This window comes from Gadus chalcogrammus, chromosome 16 (genome assembly GCF_026213295.1).
Source record: "Gadus chalcogrammus isolate NIFS_2021 chromosome 16, NIFS_Gcha_1.0, whole genome shotgun sequence".
NCBI lineage: Eukaryota > Metazoa > Chordata > Actinopteri > Gadiformes > Gadidae > Gadus > Gadus chalcogrammus.
The window spans coordinates 13559376-13584874 of record NC_079427.1 but is presented as its reverse complement, the minus strand read 5'-3'; the positions used below and the strand labels follow the sequence as shown (position 1 = coordinate 13584874).

Here is a 25499-nt window from a genome sequence, read left to right as displayed (position 1 = left end):
GAACAAACTGAAATTCCTAGTGCTATTAATATTGGTTTTATTTTAATGCATTTAGCTCTTTATTAGATAGTATTGCATTATATTAACTTAATGTTGTAGTAAGATTCTAACCTGTGTGTGTGTGTGTGTGTGTGTGTGTGTGTGTGTGTGTGTGTGTGTGTGTGTGTGTGTGTGTGTGTGTGTGTGTGTGTGTGTGTGTGTGTGTGTGTGTGTGTGTGTGTGTGTGTGTGTGTGTGTGTGTGTGTGTGTGTATGTGTGTGTGTGTGTGTGGGGGGGGGGGGGGGGAGTTACAGCAATGTACAAAAGGGGAGTTTGTACACATCAATTGTCTTTCCATGATCAGGATTTTCAGCGAAGACAAGTTTCTCTTCTGATTTGTGTTCCTCAAAAACAATAATCTAGAAGGACATAAAACATTTAACATTAAGCTTGCATCGAGTAACCGGCAATGAATATCTTCATTCTCATAAACATATTTTCATTCTCATCTTCAAATGATAAGAATGAAAAGAATGTATGAAAATATCAAAAATGTATTTATTTGTATGCATTTATATAAGAAGTATCAAACTATTTCTGACTGAACACACCTGGTTCTCTCCTCTCCTGAGCCATGGTCCAGGGACATACAGGTAGTGCTGGGGACCAATGAACCAGTGGCGGCCCAAATTCTGGCCATTAATAAGCACTACTCCTTTACCCCAATCCTTTGAACACATAGACACATCATCCATGAGTAATTTGTTTTGTGTAATGTAGAACCTATTCATTATGAAGAGGGATCGCAAATAATGAAGTTATGACATATTCCAAGTATTCACATTTTAAACGATGCCCTGACTTTCAACCACTAATGATAATAAATATTTTTTAATGATGTTATTCAAATGTGATACAATTAATAAATACTCATGAAATAATGAATTAAATCCTAAATTATAAAATCATTGAATTAATTAAAAGGCTTCAAAAAAGAAATAAAGGTTTATGACAATTTGTCCTACTCACAGACATATTGAGAAATGTGTCTCTGGGAGACTCTTCCACATGCAGTGTAGCCTGAAAAAACCCTGGGAAGGAGGGCTTATGTGGGACAGACTTCCAGGGAGCTGAACTCAATCTGAAAAGTATACAGTGACATTATTTAATAAAAGGAAATAAATCAAAAGGAAACAGTTGTGTTCATATATATGGTAAAATGGCTGGGACCGACCTCTTCATAAAGCTTGGCCTCATATCCAAACAGTAGATAGTGAAGTCTCTCAGAGGGGCATTATTCAACGTGACATCTCCAACAAGACCTTGAAAAGCAACGATTAAAGATGTGACTAGCAAAATACAACACACGGTTTGAAACAGAGATGAGCTACATTCACAGTGTAGAAGCTGATACAGGGTATTAATTGCACCTAGTAGTGTGATAAAAAATACATAATACACTGAAGCAACTCAAAACAATGAAGTTTGAAGAATACCTTTGCGTTGGTTGTCCAGTGCTTTCCCATAATTCACTCTTCCACAGTTCTCCACAAGCAAAGTCAACGTTCTCTCTCTCTTCAAAAATCAAATTCATAAACATGGTTCTTAGTCATGGTATAAAGGTATTAAAGGCATTTAAAGCAATTTCACAAAAAAAATTAGAATGTTGGGATGAGGTATCACAATGTGTGGAGAGTGTGAATAAGGGCTTATCATTTTATGGTTTACGGATTATCTTATCATAAAAATATTAAGATAAGATATTGTGAAGAAACACATTTTTTCAAACAGTAGATAGAATGTCTATATCATTTTATAAAACATTCCAGTTAGAGTAATTAAATAAAGTTTTGCAGGTTGGAGCACAAAACAATACCTTTCCATCAGGAATTGTTAGCTCTTGAGTCTTGTAGTTCAGACTGCCAACTGGCTGTCTGTCAACAAACACCTAGAGAACATAAATACGCCATGAGATACCCATGAGATAAACCCATGAGACCAACAAATGTTATGTAGCTACCCAAGGGGAGCAAAGATATCTGATGCTTTTCATGTGATTGTTGTGTATGATTGTGTGTGTGTGTGTGTGTGTGTGTGTGTGTGTGTGTGTGTGTGTGTGTGTGTGTGTGTGTGTGTGTGTGTGTGTGTGTGTGTGTGTGTGTGTGTGTGTGTGTGTGTGTGTGTGTGTGTGTGTGTGTGTATCTTCATGCTGGGTTTACTTTGAATGATAAAGTATGTTCTCACCAGTGCTCTGTCTCTGATGTTATTCATGGAGTGGAGGGTTCCCCCGCTGGTGATGGTGGTCTCGTACAGAGTGTAGCCGTACGACTGGCCGTTGTTGTTGTTCACCGGAAGATTCTCCATGTTAATTGGCTTCTCTGACTTTAATTGCTAGATAGGCGCGTTTGTAAGAGTAGATTTTTCAGTTCAATTCAGGCATCAATATACCATTTAAAAATTGAAACAAATGAGATGTGAAAATTCTTCATTTCAATGAAAGAACTATAGTGAGGACTGAATACTTTGCCATGATATGAAACATACCATCTTTCTCATAACTGCCTAGCAAATAATGTAGTGAGATCTTATTTGAAAGCTGAAAAACTGTTTCTTAACCATGATCTTTTTGTTATAGATATTTCGATTTTGATTATCATGTCATTATTGTCTAAACCAGCACCCAACATGAGGTTGATCTTTGTGTTTGTAGCACACCTTGTCTGCGAAGCGGAGGGTGTCCCACAGGCACAAGTATTGCTGTACGTCAACAGGGTGATAGGCCGACCTCTTCTGAAGAGACGGCACATCAGGGAGAGGCTCAGCTGAAAGGCAAAGAGAAATGTGTCTTCCAGGCACGCATAACTTTGAAAACACTTAGCTCTGTTTTCAATAGTATTCTAAAACCAACATTACATCTACAATAAACTGAATGCCAGAACTAAAATCTGCTTATTGATACTATTGATCCTACTTACAGTGGTATTGGCTGAACAAGGTTCGCAGGACATGATATTTTGGAGTGTAGTCCCCAGCCTCTGATAAAGGTGCATCATAATCTAGAGTGAATGATATTATCGTTTGATTGATTAATACATACTAGCAACATGCATAACTATGGGAGCACTCATATTTCAAACAGATGATTATCTGACATCTTTCTCTGGCATTAAGCCTTGGGCCTTGCATAACAATATGTCGACCTACCATAACTGTTGACCTGAGATTTGTAGGTTCCAAAGTCCATGGCTCCATTCATGAAGCCAAAAGAGGACCCGCCGTGAAACATGTAGAGATTGATGGACACGCCTCTCTCCAGAATCTCTGACACCACTGCCAGCATGTCTGCCAATGGAGTGACGGGTGGTGGGACTAGTGAGTAGGTGTAACATAAAAAGCAGTGAATAGTTCTGCACTTATATAATGAGGTTATGAGCGTGACATCTTATTTTCAGTTATTTTCTTCTTGTCTGCCTTAACAACTGCTGTCAAAAATGACCATATTTGTGTGTGTGCGTGTGCGTGTGTGTGTTTCTGTGTGTGTGTGTGTGTGTGTGTGTGTGTGTGTGTGTGTGTGTGTGTGTGTGTGTGTGTGTGTGTGTGTGTGTGTGTGTGTGTGTGTGTGTGTGTGTGTGTGTGTGTGTGTGTGTGTGTGTGTGAACATGTGCACACAGTTCATTGGTAACTTTAATGAGCTGTGTGCAACTGAGCATGTTTCTGCATATGCTTTAAAAAGCTGCTAATCTGTCTTTTTGTTGTGTATAATAAGTGTTTCTTGCCGTCGGCCTGAAAGATGTGGTGATTCTCTCCCCAGACGTCAAACCACCCAGACCAGTATTCCATCACCATGAGAGGTCTTTGGGGCTAACAAGTCAAATACACAAATGCTGATGTTATGGTTATTTGCTTGAATACTAGTTATACAATTCAATGTTTCTATTTCTATTTTGGTGCTCTAACAGACTATGTCTATTCCTGCATTCACTGTTGGTCCACATACCTGCATGTCAGATAAATACTGTATGGCTCCGAAGGAAAGTCTCTGCAGGTTCACTGTTTTTAGAGCTGGAACGAAGGCAAGCGAGAATAACATAGAGAACCAATGGAGAATCATGGGACAACAAATACACTGTATAAATAATAATAGTATAACAACTAGTATATAATGTTTTGCCAATTAAAATCAGGCTAGTGTATCCAGGACTCCAGGTATACCTTCCTCTACACCCCCACACTTCAAACCCTCCCAGTTGTCTGAAGTCAATAGGAGCTCAGTGATGCCCCTGGACAGGAGACACTGCGGAGAACAGAAGATAAAATACATGAGAGAGAGAGAGAGAGAGAGAGAGAGAGAGAGAGAGAGAGAGAGAGAGAGAGAGAGAGAGAGAGAGAGAGAGAGAGAGAGAGAGAGAGAGAGAGAGAGAGAGAGAGAGAGAGAGAGAGAGAGAGAGAGAGAGAGAGAGAGAGAGAGAGAGAGAGAGAGAGGTGGGCAGAGATACATTACAAGACAGTACAGCTAGATCATCCAAGTATGATTACACAATCATCCAATCATCCAAAATCATAAACCCATAATGCAAAATACAATTTCATAAAACTCCCATACCAAACTCATTTTCATTGATTTAGTTAAGTTAATAATTAAGCTTGTAACAGAATGTTTTGAAAATAGAAGATTACGTTTTTGATGAATGCCATGTATTTGTCATCCTTGGCATATGATCCGTATTCATTCTCAACTTGTACAGCAATTATCGGGCCACCTCCTTGAAACTTAAAGACCACAACAATGTAGAAGTACACACACAATACAATGGATGTGGTAAGTAACAGTATTATAAATATTGTCAAATGATTCACAAGTTTAAAATATACTGAAGATTATTCTACAAAACACTTTAAAGAGACTTTACCATCAAATGCTTGATTAGCGGGATGAGCTTGTCAAAGTAGGCATTAACTGCACTGACAAATCCTGGATAGGTTGTCCTCAACTGCATGTGTTTGTCTTGTAACAGCCAGCTGAAATATAGATCGGCAATAGGGGCTAGGGATCTTTAAAGCTCGTGAAAGATACACTAATTATTAATCATACTAGTTGGTTCGACTAACCTCGGCAAACCTCCCAAATCCCATTCGGCACAGATATAAGGTCCAGGCCGCAGAATCACCCAGAGTCCTAGCTTTGCAGCTAAGCTGATATAAGCCCTAGAAGAGATCGATAAAGCGGGTATTTTATTGCAAATACATTTATTAGGACTGAATGATTTTACTATGAAAGATGATTGGGTAATTTTAAAATGAAATTGTTACTTTAAATCCAGCTGATCCTGGAAATTGAACATTCCCCTTTCAGGTTCGTGCAGGTTCCATGGCACATATCTGAAAGAAGAAGAAGAAGAAGAAGAAGAAGAAGAAGAAGAAGAAGAAGAAGAAGGAGAAGAAGAAGAAGAAGAAGAAGAAGAAGAAGAAGAAGAAGAAGAAGAAGAAGAAGAAGAAGAAGAAGAAGAAGAAGAAGAAGAAGAAGAAGAAGAAGAAGAAGAAGAAGAAGAAACAACACTCATTCATGCACAAATATAACTGATCTGCCATTCAAGGTCATGCTTAGGTTTTTTCCTATTTAAGATTAACTAAGCTATGTAGCCAAGTGAAGCATGCAAACAAGACTCAATATTCACTAAAGTCTCGCATCAAGTGTCATGGTGCGTGTACATGTGAGTAAAAGTTGTCTAATGGTTGCATTGAGATCATTTGTTTTCTTGAACTTGAGTGGGCTGTCTCTAGTTCGGATTAATTGGATCTACTTTAAAAAAATGATAACAATGAATTAATTATAATGTGGTTCTCTCACTGAATCAATGCTGAAGGGTATGTCTTACGTTGTGAGAGTGTTGAGACCACAGGCCTTCATCTTCAACAGCCGGTCTTCCCAGTGGGCTTTGGGGACACGGAAGTAATGGATGGAGCCTCCCAGGATGCGAAAAGGCTTTCCCTCCAGAGTGAACTGGGAGGAGTTGGCCATCAGTCCCCTTCCACTGCTCATTCTCCTCACTTCAGTCAGTCTCCCGGTAACCGGGTCAAGTTACAAAATAAATCCCTATAGCCAACCTATAAAAGAGCACAAACTACGATAATAAACTAGGATATTTGTAATGACATACACTATAGCCTACGTTATGTTGTCCAACTGTATTACTTTTTTATTACTGTTAATTATGGCTTCATGTTATCATGCCTATCCTAAACTGGTTAAGAAACTGGCAATTCACTGCAGCAATATATTAGCATGGCTGTTTCACACTATTTGTCCTTGTTAGTTACACGTAGGTCTACATGTTGGTTTCACAGCCCAATTATAAATAACAGCAGTGAATATCAGCAGATAATTTAATGTTTTGAAGAGGAAAAGGCATTACTGTACCTCAAGGCTGAGCTTCCTGCGGAGCATTTGAATGGATAACGATGGTGAGAGGCCTAGAATACTGTGGACATTAGGATCTATTGTTGCTTGAGAACAAAAGCCTAATTGTGTTCAACGTGACATGCCCATGCCCTCTGAATAAAAGTAAAGACAAAAATAAGGGAAGCAAGAGATACTACATTTTATGCAGTTTGCAGTTAGCTTCTGTGTATATAGGTGTGTATTAAACATAAACACAACACTTTCCATGTATATTTGATATTGTAGGCCTATATATTATTTTGTTTTTATATTTTGTCACGCGATACTTGAAAACTATCAAATACAATCGCATCAACAACCTCAATGAAACAAAAAGCACGTGCCTGCAATAGGCTAATGATTTTTGACCACATTTCCGTATCGCTCAACTACCAGTATTGCATAATATGGTGTGCGTGCATTTCCTACTCAAGCCCCGTCTTTGTTATAGTAATGTTTTTGATTTTATCGATAGCTGTTATTGAAAGAACGCGTGTAGATGGTGACGTATGTTATGCTATGTTTGGTTACGTCATCAAATCAAATTCAACTCATAACTCATAACTTAATTTTGGGTATGCAAAATTAATATCGACATTTAAAAAGCAGGTTTGCACTGATATCCATTGAAAGGGAACGGCCTTGTCGAATGTGAATTGAACGAAATCAAAATAGCCTTTTGCGTAAAAACAAAACTTGTCCCCATCTCGCGGAAACAGTCAGCCTTGCGAGGCGTCTTCTTCAACACAACGCAGCACAACGCGTGCAGCAGCAACACGGTCCTCGTCCTCAAAAGGCAGTAGTGTTCAATGTTTGTTCGCTTGACGTCAATTCGTAGAAATGTTCTGCTACTTTTCATTGTCGCTGGAATCATTTCGTACCAATGGACACGGTAAGCCCATAAACTGAACTACTTAAGTTCATTTTAAGTTTCATCCTAAATAACTTCGACAGAAAGATGTGCACATATGTTTCCTGGGGTTTCAAAACAAAGCATTGCATACAATTTGAACTTGGCTAAAGATTAAAGGATGTATCTTTTGGGTTCGACTGTTATCTCTTTTAAGATTCTGATCTTTAACCCGACATGTTTGACCTATAATAGACATTGTAGGAAAGGAACACGAACATGTGTTATATCCTGCTTGCTAGTCGGACACTCTTACTGCACCCTATGAAAACACAGATATCACCGGTATTACAGGTCTCACCAGTTTAGGTGAAGACACGGATATCGGTGAAGAGACAGTTATGACAGGTATTGATGAAGACATAGATATGACAGGTATCGGTGAAGCCAGTGACACCACAGGTATTGGTAAAGACACAGATATGACAGGTATATTTGAAGCCACTGACATCACAGGTATTGGTGAAGACACAGATATGACAGGTATTTGTGAAGCCTGACACCACAGGTATTGGTAAAGAGTCAAGACACAGATATGACAGGCATTGGTGAATCCACGGACCGCACAGGTATTGGTGAAGACACTGATATCACAGTATTGATGAATAAACTGATCAACATGTAATTTATAGTATTAACTATTAGTCTGCAATTTACAACCATTTTATACATACATACATTTCTATGACAACTCTTTTTTTAAACCACACACACATCCCATTTTGTCTTTCAGGCGGGTGCCTGTAGAGCAAAAGAGGACCCATGTTGGACAGGGACTGGTTGCCAACTCCTCCCAGTTCACTCTGGAGGGAAAGCCTTTTCGCATCCTGGGAGGCTCCATCCATTACTTCCGTGTCCCCAAAGCCCACTGGGAAGACCGGCTGTTGAAGATGAAGGCCTGTGGTCTCAACACTCTCACAACGTAAGAAACACTTCATGTCCTATAGACCATTGAGTCATCCAAATTGATTGATGAGCCGTACAAAGTGTCAGTTCAAACACAGATCCCACAGATTCACTTCAAAACGTATTACAGGAATATCAAATCGATTATTCATCCAGAAGTGGTTTACAGTGGAGGCTATGTTTTAAAGAGACAAACCAATCACAATGGCATAGAAGTCACATTTTTGCGCATGCATATTGAAGCTTTTGTATTCCTGTTAGATATGTCCCATGGAACTTGCATGAACCGGAGAGAGGAGTGTTCGACTTCCAGGACAATTTGGATTTGGAGTAAGGAAGGAATTTTCAACAACTGTCATTGTTTACGCTCTAGTAGTTTCACGTTGAACCACTGACGTCCAACAGAGGGCAGCGTTGTGTTATCAAAGGTGCTACGTTTTCACATAATTCGCTTTTGTTGTCATTAAGAATTGAGCTAATTCATAATTTTTAAGGAAATGTTTCATCCAAATTTCAGAATGAATTTCCTTTGCACACATAGTGTTAACATTTATTAATATAAAGACATTTGGACCAGGTGCTATTAAATCAAATTTTAAACAAGTGTTGCCAAAAAATGCATGTTTCGCTATATATATTCTTATTTCTTATAAAATGGATGGCACAGTTATTGAGTACCCACAATATTGTGTTTCTATTTCTTAGAGGGTACCTGAGCCTTGCAGCAGAACTTGGACTCAGGGTCATCCTGCGGCCTGGACCTTACATATGTGCTGAGTGGGAACTGGGTGGGCTACCCAGGTGCATATAACATTGCATTTTCCTTATTTTTGACCAAGGATTAACGTTTTTTTAATCAAATAAACGGAGCTAGTCCGAACGGAAGTGCCAGCCGTGTGGCAAATGTTGTTTTTGAGGCTTTTATTAACTGCAATCAAAAGTTGCATAGTGGTTGTGATTCAATGTTAGGAAATACCTTTACAGTTAGTTGAAGCGATTACTCTGTTAGTGGTGAACATGCAGTTGATAGAAACTTGCGATTTGATTTTTTTATTTGCCACACCATAAAATAACAACTGCACAGTGCAACTCATTCAAGAAATGGACCAAAACATTGCTAACATGAATTTGTGATATTTTAGAGTTGTTTTGCCTGGGCGTGTGGCTGTGCCCTGCTTGACATGAACTGGTGGCCTTGCTTTCAGCTTTGAGAGGCAGCTCTGCACCTACAATAAACAGGTTGGGTCACGTAATCTGTGATTACATTACCCAACCCGTTCCCGGATACGATTGAATGTACAACTATTCCTATGATGTGTTTTTCAGTTGGTTGCTACGTGATAAAAACATGAAGTTAAGGACAACATACCTGGGATTCACAGAGGCTGTTGACTCATTCTTCCACCAGCTTATGAAGAGGGTAGTTCCGTATACGGTATGTTGGTTTACACCATCTTTGCACGTCGTGGTCTACATTTCAAATCTAATTGATGCTTCACACAATCATATCACTCAAGGAGATGGACCCTCTCATCTAGGTAGCGACACCACATGCTGATTATATAAAAAATGGAATGTAAAAGTGTTGTTCAATATGATAACATAGAGTGTATGTAGGGTTTATTGTTTTCTTAATGAATCTCTTATATCTCTATTTATATGGAAATTGGAGTAGGATAAGCTGTTGAATAATGCTACATATTACATTTACGGTAAGTCTACGGTTGTTAGACCTGCACCTGCAATCTTTGTAATACAGTGCATGCTGTCACATGTGTTTTTGAGGATTTGCACCACCCCAACTAAGATGCCTTTACCATGAGGGTATAATCCTCTCTTACATGTTTAATTAAAATCTAGCTGGGAAATAATTCAACAATCAATTATTTAAACAAATCATCATAGGGTGAAACCTAATTTGTCTTGGCCTAACTCGCACACAGCACTCAAATGGGGGCCCCATCATTGCAGTTCAAGTGGAGAATGAATATGGTTCCTATGCAAAAGATACAGAATATATGTCATTCATCAAGGAGGTAAGAAATATTCATTTTACACAAATAAGACAATTATTGAGTGGCCTTATGTCCCACGCGATGATAAGTGCACGCAAAGCAGTCTCTTATCAATAATCACCAATTCCATTTCCATGCTTTCATCCTTCTTCCTCCGCTTATCCCCTGGTCTCCTTCCACGTATTCAAAACAGACAACAACATTAGTATTTCAGAAGAGCAGGAGCTGTTTTCTTGAAAATCTCTGTTCTTTACAGGCCTTATTGTCCAGAGGCATCACTGAGCTGCTGCTGACCTCAGACAACCAGAATGGGTGGACTCTTGGGGGAGTGAATGGAGGTATTGTCATCCAGACACGCAGACCCCCACACATACACTTGCACATATGTACGCACTTACGCACACACGCACTCACAAAGTCGGTGCATAGCACACTAAGACAAATGAACAGGGGATCATGTGAGGCAATATCTGGCACTCGCCCTTCAGAGCAAACCCTGATGAAAACTAAATGGGATGCTCCGCAGAACAATTCAACTGAGCGTACTAAAAGGTCCAAACAATGCAGATGTTGTTCATACCTTTCAGCTCCTCAGTACTAGACAATATTAGGCAACATTTCATTTTTTTTTTTAACAATTTACAAGATTTTTTTTATCCTAGTTTGGGACCCCTTGAGATCTATATTTATATCTATGTAAGCAAAACCTTGAATTGCTTATTTACTGTATGATTCCTAATGCCATTACAGTCCAATTAGGAGGTAGTGGCTGAATAGTACAAAAATAAACGGGAGTGCCCCAAATATAAGTAAAACTGCTTTAACAGACTGCAGAAGCCTTGGGTGCCAGCTGCTATCATATTGTCAGTAATCACTGCAGAACTCCTAACTTCTCAGTCATTTTAAATAGACAGCCAAGCAATTGGCAGTTACATAAGACATCATTTGTTTTTATTGTGTTGGCTGTATTTAGGCCATGTTCATTGGGCGCATGCAATGACCTGATTCTACCAAGGAATCCAATATGATCTGAATATCTGTCGTTATGATTTTTTTATAATGGTCCCACAAGATACTGTGTAGGAGAAGTAAATGTTGTTTCAAATTTTCAAAAAGAGAGCTCCACAGATGGTCAAGATATTTTACCAAAAGTAAATGTTCCAGGAGGTACATAAACGTGTATTACACAAATTATTGAAACGGTATTCTCAGCTATCTAAATAATTTATAACAAGATACTGTTGTCTGGAGTAAAACAACTAACTTCACAGTGTATTTCCTTGTGCTATGTTTATTCTCCCCCCAGCACTGGAAACCATCAATTTGCAGAAGATGAACCCGGCTGTTATTAATTACCTGGAAGAAATACAAGTGAGTCTTTACTTTTGGATCACGGTTTTTATGACTGGCTTATGTGCAGATTATTGTTGGTGGTGATTCCTAAGAAAGTGCTTATGAGAGCAAAATTGTTTTTGAGAACTTCAGAGCCCCTTAGTCTTTCTGTGTTGTTCTTCTTCATCAGTTCGAATCAAATAACATTAATGAAATGCTTCAAATGAGTGTTCCTAAGTCCCTATCTAGCAACACCAAGCATCTCGTTCAAAAGGGAACTCTTAGATCATTGCCAATGCACACGCATGCAGGCCTCATACAGCGTAATACAAGTTGTGTGATTCAGCTTGGAGGCAGTGTCAGTAGGGTAGGGGTTTAACAGAGGTGACAACCACTTGAAGCAGACTGATTGCACTCACAATGCCACAGTGTATCACTACCTAGAAAAGGGTCACGGACATGTAGTTTTCACACAATCCAAATATCTAGGAATATGAGCTCACTGCGTATCCTCCTCAACCTAAATTCATGTTGTTGTTTATTTTTTAAATCAACTAAACCATCACTTATAACTATACAATGTTTAATTCTATAATAAACTGCAATTTTTTTGTTTCCAATGAAACAAAATGAAATGTTTTCCTCCCACCTTGCTACTATTATCCATGGCTGATTATTACGTTGTGGTCAGCCTCAGAGGCCAAAGATGGTGATGGAGCTCTGGTCTGGCTGGTTTGACCTTTGGGGTGGCCTTCACCATCTGTTCCCTGCTGAGGGTAAGACACGCCACTCTAAAATACAAAGGTTATCTGGGAGCAATGACAGAGAGAGAGAGAGCAGGAGAGAGAATCCTAGAGACAGGCAGTCCTTGTGATGGGTGCCCGACAGGCCGTCAGCCGAAAGACTGAGGGCAAAATGTTTTCTCTTTAGGGGGTGATGGATAGCACAGCGACTGGCTTCTGTTGCTTCTGTCACATGAGACAAGTAAAGTTGTAAGTCGACACGGCACGCTTCTGCTTTGAAAGACATGCCCAGCACTACCCGAGAGCAATTAGAGCAGACCCGCTAAGGGTTAAGACTTAAGGCGGTGTCTTGCATGAGTAAAACTGCTGGAGAAAACCACGGATGATTGCATCTCTGTCTCTCTGTCTCTCTGTCTCTCTGTGTCTCTGTCTGTCTCTGTCTCTCTGTCTCGCTGTCGCTGTCTCTCTCTGTCTCTCTTTCTCTCTCTCTTTCTCTCTCAGGCCGATGGCTTCCTTCACACCACTGCATGAATTCCCAATCAGTGCGGCTTTAGTTTACGGCTTGGCATATCCCCGTGTCTGCTTTCTCCTAGTTGGGTTTCATCAAGCATTTCATTCTTTGTTGCCGTGCCATCATGTTACTTTCTATAGCGGAAAACTATTTTGCTGTCAGTATTTGGTCCTGATGCAATAATGACAATGTGACAATTGAGGAGGGGGTGCCGCAGCAGGCTTGGTTTGTGTTTCTATGATTTATGATTTATTTATGTATCTAAATAAATGTAATGGCATTTGGGGTGGCCAACATAATTTCTAAAAATAAAAAAAGGATATATGCATTATATGTATATATTTTTTGCATTATTTATTTATTAAATAGTTCTCTCTGTAATGGTGTGCTACATCCTGCTGTATATTCTGTAGTGGTGGAACACAAAAAACATCTTGAAATATAGCTCTACTCGACTTTCTTAGCTTCCATTTGAGTTTTTTTTTTCTTCCGGCCTACGCTCTACCGATATCCACGTGAACACGGCAAGAAAGTAGAAAATTATGTTAGAATAATTTATTGCCATCTATTTGTGCCGTTATACTCCTCCACCTATACCCGTTCCCGTATATTACTATGGCAGCAGCAGGCAGGTTCCCAGTTGATTGTCCTGCACACGGCGCTGATAAATTAAACATGGTGAAACACATCACCGACAGCACAGTCCCCTGGCGCATAATCATCCTTACCTGCCGTAATGACTTCTAGTAGTAGGGGAGTATATGCATGTGACGAAGTACGGCCCACTCTGAAAACCCGGTTTCATTGCTTCAAAGGGTTAGGGTCAGCACAATACTATAGATTATAATCTAAAATAAAATAATGGGGAATATAAATAATTTACACACGTTTGAACTGTTGACTCGTGATCTGGTTCAACATGCCATAGCAGCAATATATTAGCATATACTGTGTATTTACAGTGCATCATTACACACATGGATAAGTTTTGCAAGTCAGGAATCGAATGAGAGCTGGTTCTTGCAGAGGTTTGCGCTTTTAATGATCTGTAATGTAGAGTTACATCTATATATTTTTCCTGTATTTTTTTTAACAGACATGGTGGCTGTGGTAAATGGAATCATGCAACAGGAAATGTCAATCAACCTCTACATGTTCCATGGAGGGACAAACTTTGGCTTCATGAATGGGGCTGCTGCTGTTGGATTACCAGCACCTAAACCCATGGTGACAAGTTATGGTAGGGATGGTTTTAATGCCTCACAATTCTTAAAGAATGTGTTCTTGCATGCTTGGTGACTGAGAATTGTCACTTGTATACTATGTCAGGTAGGGCTGGAGGAATAATTTGATTGCATTTAGCAGGATTATATGTACACTACTGTTCCAAAATTCAGGGTCACCCAGCAAACATAATTGCACTAGGGTTTTCTAATCATATATTACCCTTTTAACATGATTAGCTAAACAATGTACAATTTGAACACAGGAGTAATGGTTGCTGGAAATGGGCCTCTGTACAGTATGTAGATATCCCATAAGAAATCTGCCGTTTCCATCTAGCAGAGTCATTTACCACATTATGTCCATAATAATGTCTAGACTGTATTTCTGATTCATTTAATGTCATCTTCATTGAAAAAAACAGTGACCCCAAACTTTTGAACGGTATAGTGTAAATAATGGATCACAAATGTACTTCTTAATAAAGATGTGTTTTGTTTATTAAAAAAGGTTTATGCATGGGTGTGTGTGTTTGCGTGGTAAACTATTGTTATAGCTCTTGTGCTACTTCTGTCCATGTCTTCATTCCAGTTTTGGTTTTTGTGTTTACAGCGTGAACCTTTCGCCAATAGATGGTGCTAGTCCATTGCCACACCTGACCTAAAACTGCATTGCAATTAAATAATTATTGTACTATCATAATGAATCGATTGCGTTATCAAATGCATTGCAAAATGTAAATGTAAAATGCTTCAATTACTTCTATATGCTTCTCGAGGGTGCTTAACATTTGCATCAATCTTTTTCCTGTACAGGGAGAAAGTGGACGGTAAAAAAAAGAAACGGTAGCCACATTTGACCTTCAGTGCTCCTTATTCCTCTGTTTACTCCTCACTGGGATTGCACCTTTTTTTTCTTCCCCTCCCCAACCAAAAAGAAAAGTCACAATTTTCTGTTGGCAGATAACCCAAAACTTCCCTCATCTATAGCACCGTCTAAAGATGCATTGATAGGGAGACGGCATTGAAAACATAATCCTCTGCAAATTGGAGGGGAGGAGGGATGGTGTGGAGGGGAGGAGGGATGGTGTGGAGGGGAGGAGGGATGGTGTTGAGGGGAGGAGGGATGGTGTGGAGGGGAGGAGGGATGGTGTTGAGGGGAGGAGGGATGGTGTTGAGGGGCGGAGGGGGGGGGGTGGGGGCGGTGGCTCTTCCTCCCTGGCTTCCTGGCTCCCCTGTGCTGGCTGTTCTGATAGCGGCCCATTATCTTTCAGATTACGACGCTCCATTATCCGAGGCTGGGGATTACACCACCAAGTACCATCTTCTGAGGAAGCTCTTCAGCCCTTACCACAGTGAGTGCTGACGCCGGGGGGGGGGCCTGTGGGACACCTTTTCCTCTTTCTCTTTCTGCATCTCTCCATCGTCGTCTTTATTATAATGATTATTATAATGGTTTTTGTTATTGTCATTTTCCTTTTTGCAATCCTCCTGTTCTTCTTTCTCTCCACACTGCTACACGGCTGCAGGCATGTAGTTGGAGGGGGGGCAGGGGGGTCTATGATGGGCCTAGCCGCTGTCCAGTTTGCCTTGCTTGTCTGAGTGTGACAGTGTCCCTAGCTTTTGCTACTTTCTCTCAAGTTGGAGAAGTGTGTCTGAGTGCCTTGGTGCGTGCATGTGTGTGGTTTTGTGTGGCTTTTTTTTCTGTGTCAATGCCACATAAAATGCGCAGAGTCCTGCTCAGGTTGTATGTGATGGGTGTTAGCATTTGCTGTGCTTGGTCACGTACGATGATCTCTCAAGGCACGAATGAAATTCCAAACCCCAGATTAGTCTGACTGATCCTGAAATAAACCTAAATAAATAAATAAATAAAAGGTAGAAATAACATCCACACAATACATACAATGTATTGCATGCATTGCATAGAAAATATTTATTTTTTGGGGGCATTTTAGTTGTGAGGAATCATGTGTGTGTGTGTGTTTCCTCAGCCTTTGGCTGTCAGTGATTGTATACTTGTAACGAGAATGGGGATGTTTCCAATGAGCTCATTAATTTACCTCCTCTAACAATAGCCGACCCCCGCCTGTGGAGGTTCTCTCGCAATATGTTGTTGTTTTCTTTTCAGTATGTTGAACAATGAGCAGCCGTCTGAATATGATGATGGAAACTGGATTGCCTTTTCCTGGGTCAGCGCATAGCCGTGACCTAATTCTTTAACCAGATCATCTTAATATCTTACTTTGACTCTACATTCATGCCCTTCACATCGTGCGACTCACTCCCCCCCACTCTGTGTTCTTCCAGTATTTTTCTCTTCCTTATTATTCTATGAGGATACCGATCCACTAGGTGAGTTTCCAACCCTGGTGCCTTTGCTTGACAACAGGGCTCAAGGAATTGCATTGTTACATGGGGCCCTCTCGAGCCTACGTGGATTGTATTAATCTCAAGGTTTTTTCAAATTAAAATATGGCCACTATTCTATGTTGCAGACATGTATGCAATTTACTTTCACTCATCTTTCTTTTTAAGATAAGGGTTCCATTATGCTATTATTAAGTCATGTCAACCCAGTAGTGGTCGGGTTTGAATGCGGATCGCACAACAACGTCAAAATAAACAAACCGCAAATGAGATTTAGTGCACAGAATCTAAAGCAATTGCATTATGGAAGACAACGGATATAATATTTACGATTAGGATGAGGGGAATATCGTCTTACCCGACAACCAAGACATGCATCCAATGCTCTGTATTTCCCTCTATCATTTCAACAGATCCAATCCAACAAAATAGTCACGAAACTCGCATATATTTATGTAGCCTTCAAACAGCATGTTAACAGTCAGAATCTCAAAGGCTTTACCGGTCCACATAATCTCCGCAAGGAGCTCTTAACGACATACACAAAACTAAGCTGCCATAGGTAAAATTTAAGAGCCATTATTTACATTTAATTTGTCTGAAATGGCCTAGCCATCCGCCGGCTATTAGTGAGGGAAATGTGCGGTGTAAAGATCTTGTTGGTGGACAAGGCCTGCCTCTGTATGAGACCTTTCAGAACTTTGATGCTCCCGGCTCCTGGCTGACGAGCCAAGGCATTCATCTTGTCTGTCAGTCACAGGTGTACTAAATGCATAATTTCTCGATAGAGCGACATAGGGAGGGAAGTGGCGGAAAGTATATTTATTGTTGTTTAGAGTTCTTGTTCTGTTCTTCTCTTTTTTGCTCTCTTTCATTTTAAAACTCTCTGATCTTACCTACTGCAGCTTTAACAACAAAGACAGGAACACACCATGGACAGGAATGACATGCAAAACCCTTATAGGGAAAGGGTGGATGAGATAGTTTGATTTGACGAATGCTCCTTCGAAGGAAAGCCAGGCGTGCAGCCGGTGCCAAGCAGGCAGACATGTCGTGGGAGTAAAACACTAGTGACATGAGAGAAAAGAAGAGGCAACAGCCAGGAATCAATGAGAAGTAATCATACCTCTCAAACAAAGGCATTCTCAAAGGAGTTTATCACTGCACACACAGTAGAAGTGGTAGGAAAAAGAAAGATGGTTCACCCATCAGAAACAAGAGAGTCTGCCGTATCCTAGCGAAATATGTGATTATTCAGGCGTTACCACCTTAAGGGGACTCCAAAACAATAGGCAATGTTCAGTTTGCGGTATTCTGAAGTCAAAGTGACAGGTCATCTTCTTAGGGGTACATGTAGAGGGGTTTATCGTTAGCAAACAACATTTCTAGATGCGCAGCTAGGTGGTAACAAATCGTTTTTTTACCATCAACTACTTTGGTCACATGAGCGAGTGCAGCGTTGGGATCCATGTAAAAACTGAATTGTATTGTTTTCTCTTGAAAAGCTTGATGATGGAATGATACAACTCTAACCCCAGAGGTGAACACGTTGATTTGTATTTATTTTGCACATCATTGTAACTTGGGGTAAAGTTTGTTTGTACTGTCATCTTAATATCTACAATACCGCAATGCTTTAATGCTGCTTAACAAACATTACTGCTTGTTGTCAAAAATGTCGCCTTGGACAAAGGCGTTTGCCAAATGAAATGAAATTAATATCACCAAATATCACATTATTTGACAGCATAAATAAATTGCCCTACTGTTGTTCTAATACAGTTTGAAGGCTATTATGATTTATGAATATTGCTTTCGTGGTTTAGTTGATTATTGAACCTGTCAATTTACATTTGAGACAGTACAATAAAAATGATCATGGATTATTTACTCATGACATGTTTGCCAGTTTGCCAGTTATCATTGTGTCTGTCAATGGAGAATTTAAATCTCAAAAAGTAAGCTACATTTTACATTGGATATTCATGAGACATCCAAAAAGTAATTCTATGAAACTTTAAAACAAACCAATATTCATATAGTACTTCATCTTAATTATTTGTTTGGTTCCACAGAAGTCTTTAGGCGACTGGGGCCTATGTTTTTCAACATATTTTGGTTAAATCCTTCCCCTCTTTATTAGGCTTGTAATTAATTCAAAGTTGACACATTAAATCTACAGGTGTGAGTGTGATTAGCTGTTCCAAGCCGTTTTGGCCAGACCTGGTGGTACAATATGTCACCTTTTTCAAAGATTTGCCATTCATTTTGGAAAAATACTGAGATCAAATCTAGTTATATAAATTGGAAAATCCATAAATGCACTTTGATAATCCTAAAGGGAGCGAATTTAATATAGACATCAAATCTTTACTTATATAGATGCCAAAGCTATTAATGCACTATAATAATCCTTATAGGAGTCGATGGAATATAGACATCCGAAGTCCTCCTGTTATATAGATTGGTAACTCTATAAATGCGCTTTATAGGCCTAAGGGAAGGGGATGATATTAAGGCATCAATCAGCTAGTTATATAGATGTTGAATCTATACAATTTACACTATAATATTCCTAATTTGAGTGGATGGGTCTGTAGCAAGGAATGGAACTTGCATCTGAAGCCCTCTTCTATACGGGTTACAGAAGGAAATAGCCCTCAATAATGAAAACATTACCAGATCCTAAGGCTATTTTATAGGCATTCCTTTTCAGGAATAGCTTATCACCAAATGTCAAACTATATATGTTATCATAGCATACACTGTGGGCTATAGAAACGCATATGTTACAGATATCTGTAGGCCCAACAGACATCGGATAGAAAAGCCTGGTGTTATGATTTGTATGCACAAAGATAATCTATGTGCAAATCTTTAGATTACAACTCCAATCTGCCTGTTAAGACTTGGAGCCTTAACGGTCTTCTGTTTTTATTTAGGGGAGTGAACCCCATTATACGTTAAATGTTTACTATCCCTGGCTTTTGCTATTAGTGTGATTAACGGCACAGCAAAACCCATTGCCATCTGGACGGTGGTCTAGCTGTTGTCTACGCTTCCTGCCGTTGCCTAGAAACCGGTCTATAGCTGCTCTCTCACTTGTATGTCTAGAGAAACACAACGACCGAACAAGGCAGGAGTGTTTGGGTAGTTTTCGTTGATTGCATATCTAATCAAGGTAATGCGTGTATATTTATGATTACATATTTTCCTTGAACTATTGAGATTAATTGAATGAGGGCAGGTTTGAATGAGAGACATTACGCAGCGCCAAACCTCCCTCATTGTCTTTCAGCACAGCCTCTGCCTGACGTCCCCCTCCTTCGGAGAAGGAGTGCCCACCAGCCCCTTGTCCTCATGCAGCACCTGTCTCTGTGGGACAGCCTGCCCTTCACTGGCAAGGTGAGCTACGCAGCGGCCGAGCAAACCCTTTCCCACCGCATCACGTTAGCAAGACCCTGAAACAACAAACGATATAATCAAACGTGTATGGTACATCAATCAAAACACAGACCAATCGAGCAACATTTAGTACAACTAATTAATCAAATGGTGTGAATGCATGTATGACACACCAACACCTTTCGGCTGAGGGAGCATGTTTAGCCTCACACTTGGGAAGGTGCCCTGTTCATTAGTGTCATGAAAATGTTTTTCCCTCTGTGCTATCTAGCAGCTGCGGCCTTTTGTCCAGCCCAATAAACCAAAACACTGTTTAACATGACAATATACTAGCAGGGTGCATTAGTTACATAGAAACACAAGCTTAGGTTCACTCTGCACTGTAATAGTAGAGGAGTGAGCTGATGACCAATTCAAATTCCATTATCCGCTGGAGGAATGGAAAAGAAGGACCCTTTTTACATGTGATGGTGGTCATTCATTCTTGACTTCATGGCCAACAGATCAATCAGCTGCTTACCCCATACCCCCTTTAAGGGTTGTTTATATTCAAGGCAATGCTAACTTGTCCCTCAAAACATTCACCGTTCACTCCCCATGCCAACTGCTTACTCCTATTGGAGACAACACTTGTTCCTGATGTTCAAAGGATTTCAACCTAAAAGGGGGATTAAGGGAAATAGTTCTATGTTGATTTGCCTAGAAGTAAATCCATTTACTTACATCGAGGTTATCAATTATGTAATTGAAAGAGTGTTGATGTTTTGTCTCTTTTAGATTTTGCTTGTTTGACCGTCGGGGATGAATAAAGTTCCATCTAATCTTATCTTATTGTGTGAGAGAAAGGTGTATTTCGATTGGTGGTCCAGATATATAATGTTTTTTTAATTTCATTTTATTTTATTTAGCCTTACAGATCCAGCACACCAGTGAACATGGAGAATCTCCCGGTGAACAACAACAACGGCCAGTCGTACGGCTACACTCTGTACGAGACCACCATCACCAGCGGGGGAACCCTCCACTCCATGAATAACATCAGAGACAGAGCGCTGGTGAGCATTATAATAAACACGATGCAAGCACTCTGTAATGCATCACGTCTCTAGACTCTAATGGGCAGACGCTGAACCCATCAGTGTAGTGAGCAAGAAGGAGCTAACGAGTTGGTGTCGCTACATGTCTCGCTCCGTGCTCGCGGGCACTACAGCGATCAATGATGGCATATTCATTGCACAGCAGTAGCTGTTTTTTGTTGTGTGATCTCTCAAGGGATCATCCTTTTTCTTTTAAGTGAGAATGGAGCCGTTTCAAAAAACGATGTTGTAGATATATTATATTTAACTACATGTATATTTTCAGGAAAAGCTGGCAAACAAGACTTCTATAAACACAATTAAGATATTAAAGGGGACCTATTATGCTTTTTCGACTTTTATGACCTATAAACATTGTTATAAGATTGATAGTCATGTTTAACCATACTAAAGTGTCAAATAATGACGTACATGCATTTCAACGTATTCCCTGCTGACAGTCTGGGGTGGCTGTGCAGAGCGCTAAACACTCGGGACAACGTTTGCGATTCATATTTCCGGGAAATCATCTACGTAGAGGCACTCTTGCCGTGCCCCTATATCCCTGGGCAAATCTGCCCGCGCGTGCGCTTCAAGGAAGGTAACCAATCACAACGGAGTTGGGTTGGCAGGAGGGGGGGCAAGGGGGCGGAATAGGACGAAACCGAGCGTTGACAGAGAATGCTGAAAGCGCCCAGATGAGAGGAAGAGTTTCCCGAAAATCTACATCGTATTTTGTGTATGGTTAAACATGACTATCAATCATTATAACAACGTTTATAGGTCATAAAAGTCGAAAAGCATAATAGGTCCCATTTAAGGTTTGATTACCTGGCAAAATCCCCAAATATACCGACCTTGGATTGTTATCAATTTCCCTGTGTGCCCATTTCCATGATTGTGTACTTTAATGAGCAGGCCATGGCTGTGGCCCTCCTGTTGATTGCTCATGGACGGGGCTCTCACTCCTCCAGGTTTTTCTGAACAAACACTTTGTTGGTGTTTTGGATTACACAACCCTGGAGCTGCCACTTCTTGAAGAGAAGGTACGCTTTGTTCTGAATGTGGCCTATTCTCATCTTCTTGTTATGAAACAACATGGATTTGGAAATGCAGTTCTTCACCTTTATATGAGGTTTTTTTTATATATATATTTTTATATAGTGTTTTATCTGACACAACACAGTGATGGCACAAGCTTGAAAAAAAGTGTCACAGAGTTGGCGTGGGGCGTAACCATGGGGATAACACGTTCCCTCTCCTCCAAGAACTCTCAGCCCAAAACACATTGGAAGGAGCCTCAGAGTGTTTGAATTCTAGCTGAAACAGGGTTCACCTCCACTTTAAAGTTGCCTTCGAGCACAAGAGCTGCATCTGTCGAACCGCCTGTCTGGGCACCACTGCAGCAGGCAGCTGTCACAAGTGGCCCAGTGTGTGGGTGTGTGATGTTTTAGATCGAACGTCTGTGTGAGTGTGTGTAGCTGATGGGGTATGGTTTGAAAACCTTAGGCTGTTAATATTTAACACCATGCTGCCTTCTGGGGTGCCTGCCATCCTGGATCAATCCATTTAGAATCTATATGAAAATCTAGAAAGTTTTCACACCAATATGTGTTTCAAGTTTGAACTAAAAAAGGTGTGCAGCGCTCATTCCACCTTGTCTAATCTTTTATTCATGTGCTACTTACAGGGAGAAAGAACTCTGAGTTTACTGGTTGAGAACTGTGGCAGAGTGAATTATGGGATAACGCTGGATGAGCAACGCAAAGGTACACTCCCCCATCGTTGGCTCAAGCAATAGCTTTACCGACATGTCGCTTGGGCCATTTCTGGATGGTTTAATTTCACAATAGACCATGAAAAAAATAACATTTAACAGTACCTCTTGAGTAACAACTTTGACTTGCCTTCCAGGTCTTGTTGGAGATATAACGTTGAATAAGAAGCCCCTCCGAGACTTCTTAATTCATAGTCTGGATATGAAGGCAGATTTTGTAAACAGGTTTGTGTCTTTCATTTACTTTTAAATTTTCCATTTCTATCCCCCATGTTTGTCATACTCCCTGCGCTCCCCGCCGTACCCTGCCTCTCAGGTTGGCTCTCTGCTTTGGACTGAGTACACTTCACACAGAGCATTAAATTGTACCGGGAACATGGTGGAACCGGGTGAAAAATACCACCAAGGCATTTAATGGGCTGTCACGCCGACACGGTAACACGGTGCATTTTGAACCATCGTTTTTGATTGGATAATGGGAATCTGTTGGGAGCTACCTTCTTGTTTGTTTGCTTTTTGCATTTTGGTACACTCTCTATGCTCATATTTTTGCATAATTGAGCGTCAGCAGTTGTTGATGTTCAATCATGTTGTGATTTTGGTTGTGTCAGTTTTACATAAACATGCATTTTTGACATACACTGTTTCATGCCCCATAGGCTGGTTAATGGGGACAAGAATACTAGTTATTCATTATGTCAACATTATTCGTGGATGCCATTGTATTGGAGCAAATCAGAATCAGATAATATCATAAAAAATAAGTTCCATCTGAATATTCCTTCTGATAATTTATACATGTGTGCACACTGGAATATATTATGGCTATCCATATGTAGGTCATATTATTTCATTCCTCTAAATTAAACTGGGTCCCTCCACAATAAAACTGTCACTATAATTTAGTTTAAACTTTCAGACTGATACACAACAAGAGGAATTGGATATTAATTGTTCACGACTTTGCAAGTCTGTGACAACACACCCAAGATTTAAAGATTGTGGTTGGATTGAAAAAGAAAGTGAATCTAATATTAAAATTGTAACTGTTAGACTTCAGAGTTCCGGCCACTGGAAGTCTCTGCGTCACCGGCCAGCCTTCCCAGCGTTCCTGCAGGCCAAATTGTACATGGACGGCACTCCCACGGACACCTTCCTCAAGCTTCCTGTGAGTCACCAGGTGTACATCTCCATCACCCTCCTCACCCGATGCATTAAAAAATGACAAACATAGGATTATTTTTCTGCAGACTGCATTGATGTCTTCATTCAGTTTCATTATACTACTGCAACTGTAGTAGTGACATTACACTAGTAGTAGTAGTATGGAAATGCTACTGACAGATAGTCAGATATCTAGGTTGTAACGGTCTGGTGGCTGTGTTGGACTTGCAGGGCTGGAGTAAAGGTGTTGTATTTATCAACGGGAAGAATCTCGGACGCTACTGCTCCATTGGTCCACAGCAAACCCTCTACCTCCCTGGGCCCTGGCTTCACAAAGGAACCAATCAGGTATGTCTATTCAGGTTTGCTGAGCAAAACACATGGAAGGTAGAACGGGCAGACAGTTTGTTTGTAGATACATAAAACGCTGACAGCTAATCATCCGCTTTGAATACAGGAAATGTTTTTGAAGATCACGGTATCGTTTGTTTTTATCCAACAGTTTTTCTTCCCCATCCCAACTAAAATGCAGCACAAAATCCATCATAGGTCAACAGTTTTCAATATACTACTTTATGCACTTCTTGTCCAACCTCAACAATGGTTTTGATGTTATTGAACTTCACTGCCCTTTCTGGGAAGAAAACAGTCCAGAGGCGCTCCACCGACTTGGCTAGCTCCAAGTCCCTGACCTTTCCCCTCTCTCCACACATGGCGGTTCTTGTTGATCTGCTCTCTCCACAGGTCATGGTGTTTGAAGAGCAGGAAGCGGATGGAAAGATCCAATTTGCCAGCGGCCCTGACTACGGTATGACCGTGGACGTCCAGTGAGGACTGGAGGTGAGAGGGGGTTTTGATCGGTGGCTGGTCAGAGGGGTACCACGGAGTATGTGGAAGGGTCAGGCCCCAGTCGCCTATCACCTGATCCTCTGCGACACTGCAATAAACCTTTTATTGCCCAACTGAATAGTTCCTTGTTGGGGTAAAACTAAACCCACTCCTAACATATTCTTTTGTGAGGCTTTGTTCAAATTGTGGAAGTGGTTTTTAAGATTTACAAATGGTCAAAAGCGATTGAATAGGATGTAATAATGAATTACGAAGTACACATTATCATATTCTACTTATTTGGTTTATTTATTATGTTTTGTCATGATTGTAAAATAAGTTTTGTCAAATTGTATTTAACACTGGTTGGATGTCGATGTCCCTTTACAAGGTGATGTAGACACGTGCAAGTCCTAATATGTTCAGTTGTTAATAAAACCAATTGCACTTCATTATAGCGTTATACCTTTCTTGTGGGGCAATATTGTTTGTTGTCTTTTAATAAACTGGCAGTTTGTGACCTGTTTTAGGCAGTGTAATTCCCAAGAGCAACAATAACCTAACATAACACACCATATGTCATTGACTATTGACTATTGAATACTGCGGTGGAAAGGTAAGGTTATCTGCATCTGAAATCACGGCGGCAACCATGGTGATTTGAAAGAAGTCAAAACAACAATTTTACATTCAGTTGTTGTAGATTAGGCAGGCAAATAATTGATCTGCTGATTTTAGGTTGGTTTCCTGCTGTCTTCCATCAAACTGTGGATGGAAACATGGAGCCCCTGCTAGTATTTCATAGTGCAAACCAAGTAAGC

At 40.3% G+C, this 25499-nt stretch overlaps 2 protein-coding genes across 4 annotated transcripts; one reads left to right on the top strand and one right to left on the bottom strand.

Annotated features, from left to right (window-relative positions):
- Positions 1-287: 287 nt before the first annotated feature.
- On the bottom strand, positions 288-6039 carry LOC130405446 (beta-galactosidase-1-like protein 2). Its single transcript, XM_056610528.1, has 18 exons — positions 5856-6039; positions 5290-5358; positions 5089-5184; positions 4890-4998; positions 4657-4749; positions 4192-4273; positions 3977-4041; positions 3756-3840; positions 3184-3321; positions 2955-3035; positions 2695-2801; positions 2224-2370; positions 1856-1927; positions 1476-1554; positions 1214-1301; positions 1009-1120; positions 591-707; positions 288-398 (listed from the first exon to the last, which is right to left on the bottom strand). Exons 1-18 carry the CDS (start codon positions 6017-6019, stop codon positions 288-290), a joined length of 1815 nt encoding a protein of 604 aa, XP_056466503.1. The 5' UTR covers positions 6020-6039.
- Positions 6040-6824: 785 nt separating this feature from the next.
- LOC130405444 (beta-galactosidase-1-like protein 2) lies at positions 6825-25219 on the top strand. 3 transcript variants are annotated; one of them, XM_056610522.1, is made up of 19 exons: positions 6825-7310; positions 8062-8250; positions 8496-8564; positions 8940-9035; positions 9561-9669; positions 10178-10270; positions 10506-10587; positions 11556-11620; positions 12279-12357; positions 13932-14075; positions 15333-15413; positions 19727-19833; positions 20742-20888; positions 21884-21955; positions 22600-22678; positions 22824-22911; positions 23740-23854; positions 24082-24198; positions 24595-25219. In XM_056610522.1, exons 1-19 carry the CDS (start codon positions 7228-7230, stop codon positions 24679-24681), a joined length of 1902 nt encoding a protein of 633 aa, XP_056466497.1. In that variant the 5' UTR covers positions 6825-7227; the 3' UTR covers positions 24682-25219. The 3 variants fall into 3 exon arrangements, with proteins under 3 accessions (XP_056466497.1, XP_056466498.1, XP_056466496.1); XM_056610521.1 differs by having other exon boundaries at positions 6826-7310; positions 12273-12357; XM_056610523.1 differs by lacking the exon at positions 10178-10270 and having other exon boundaries at positions 12273-12357.
- The last annotated feature ends 280 nt before the right edge of the window (positions 25220-25499 follow it).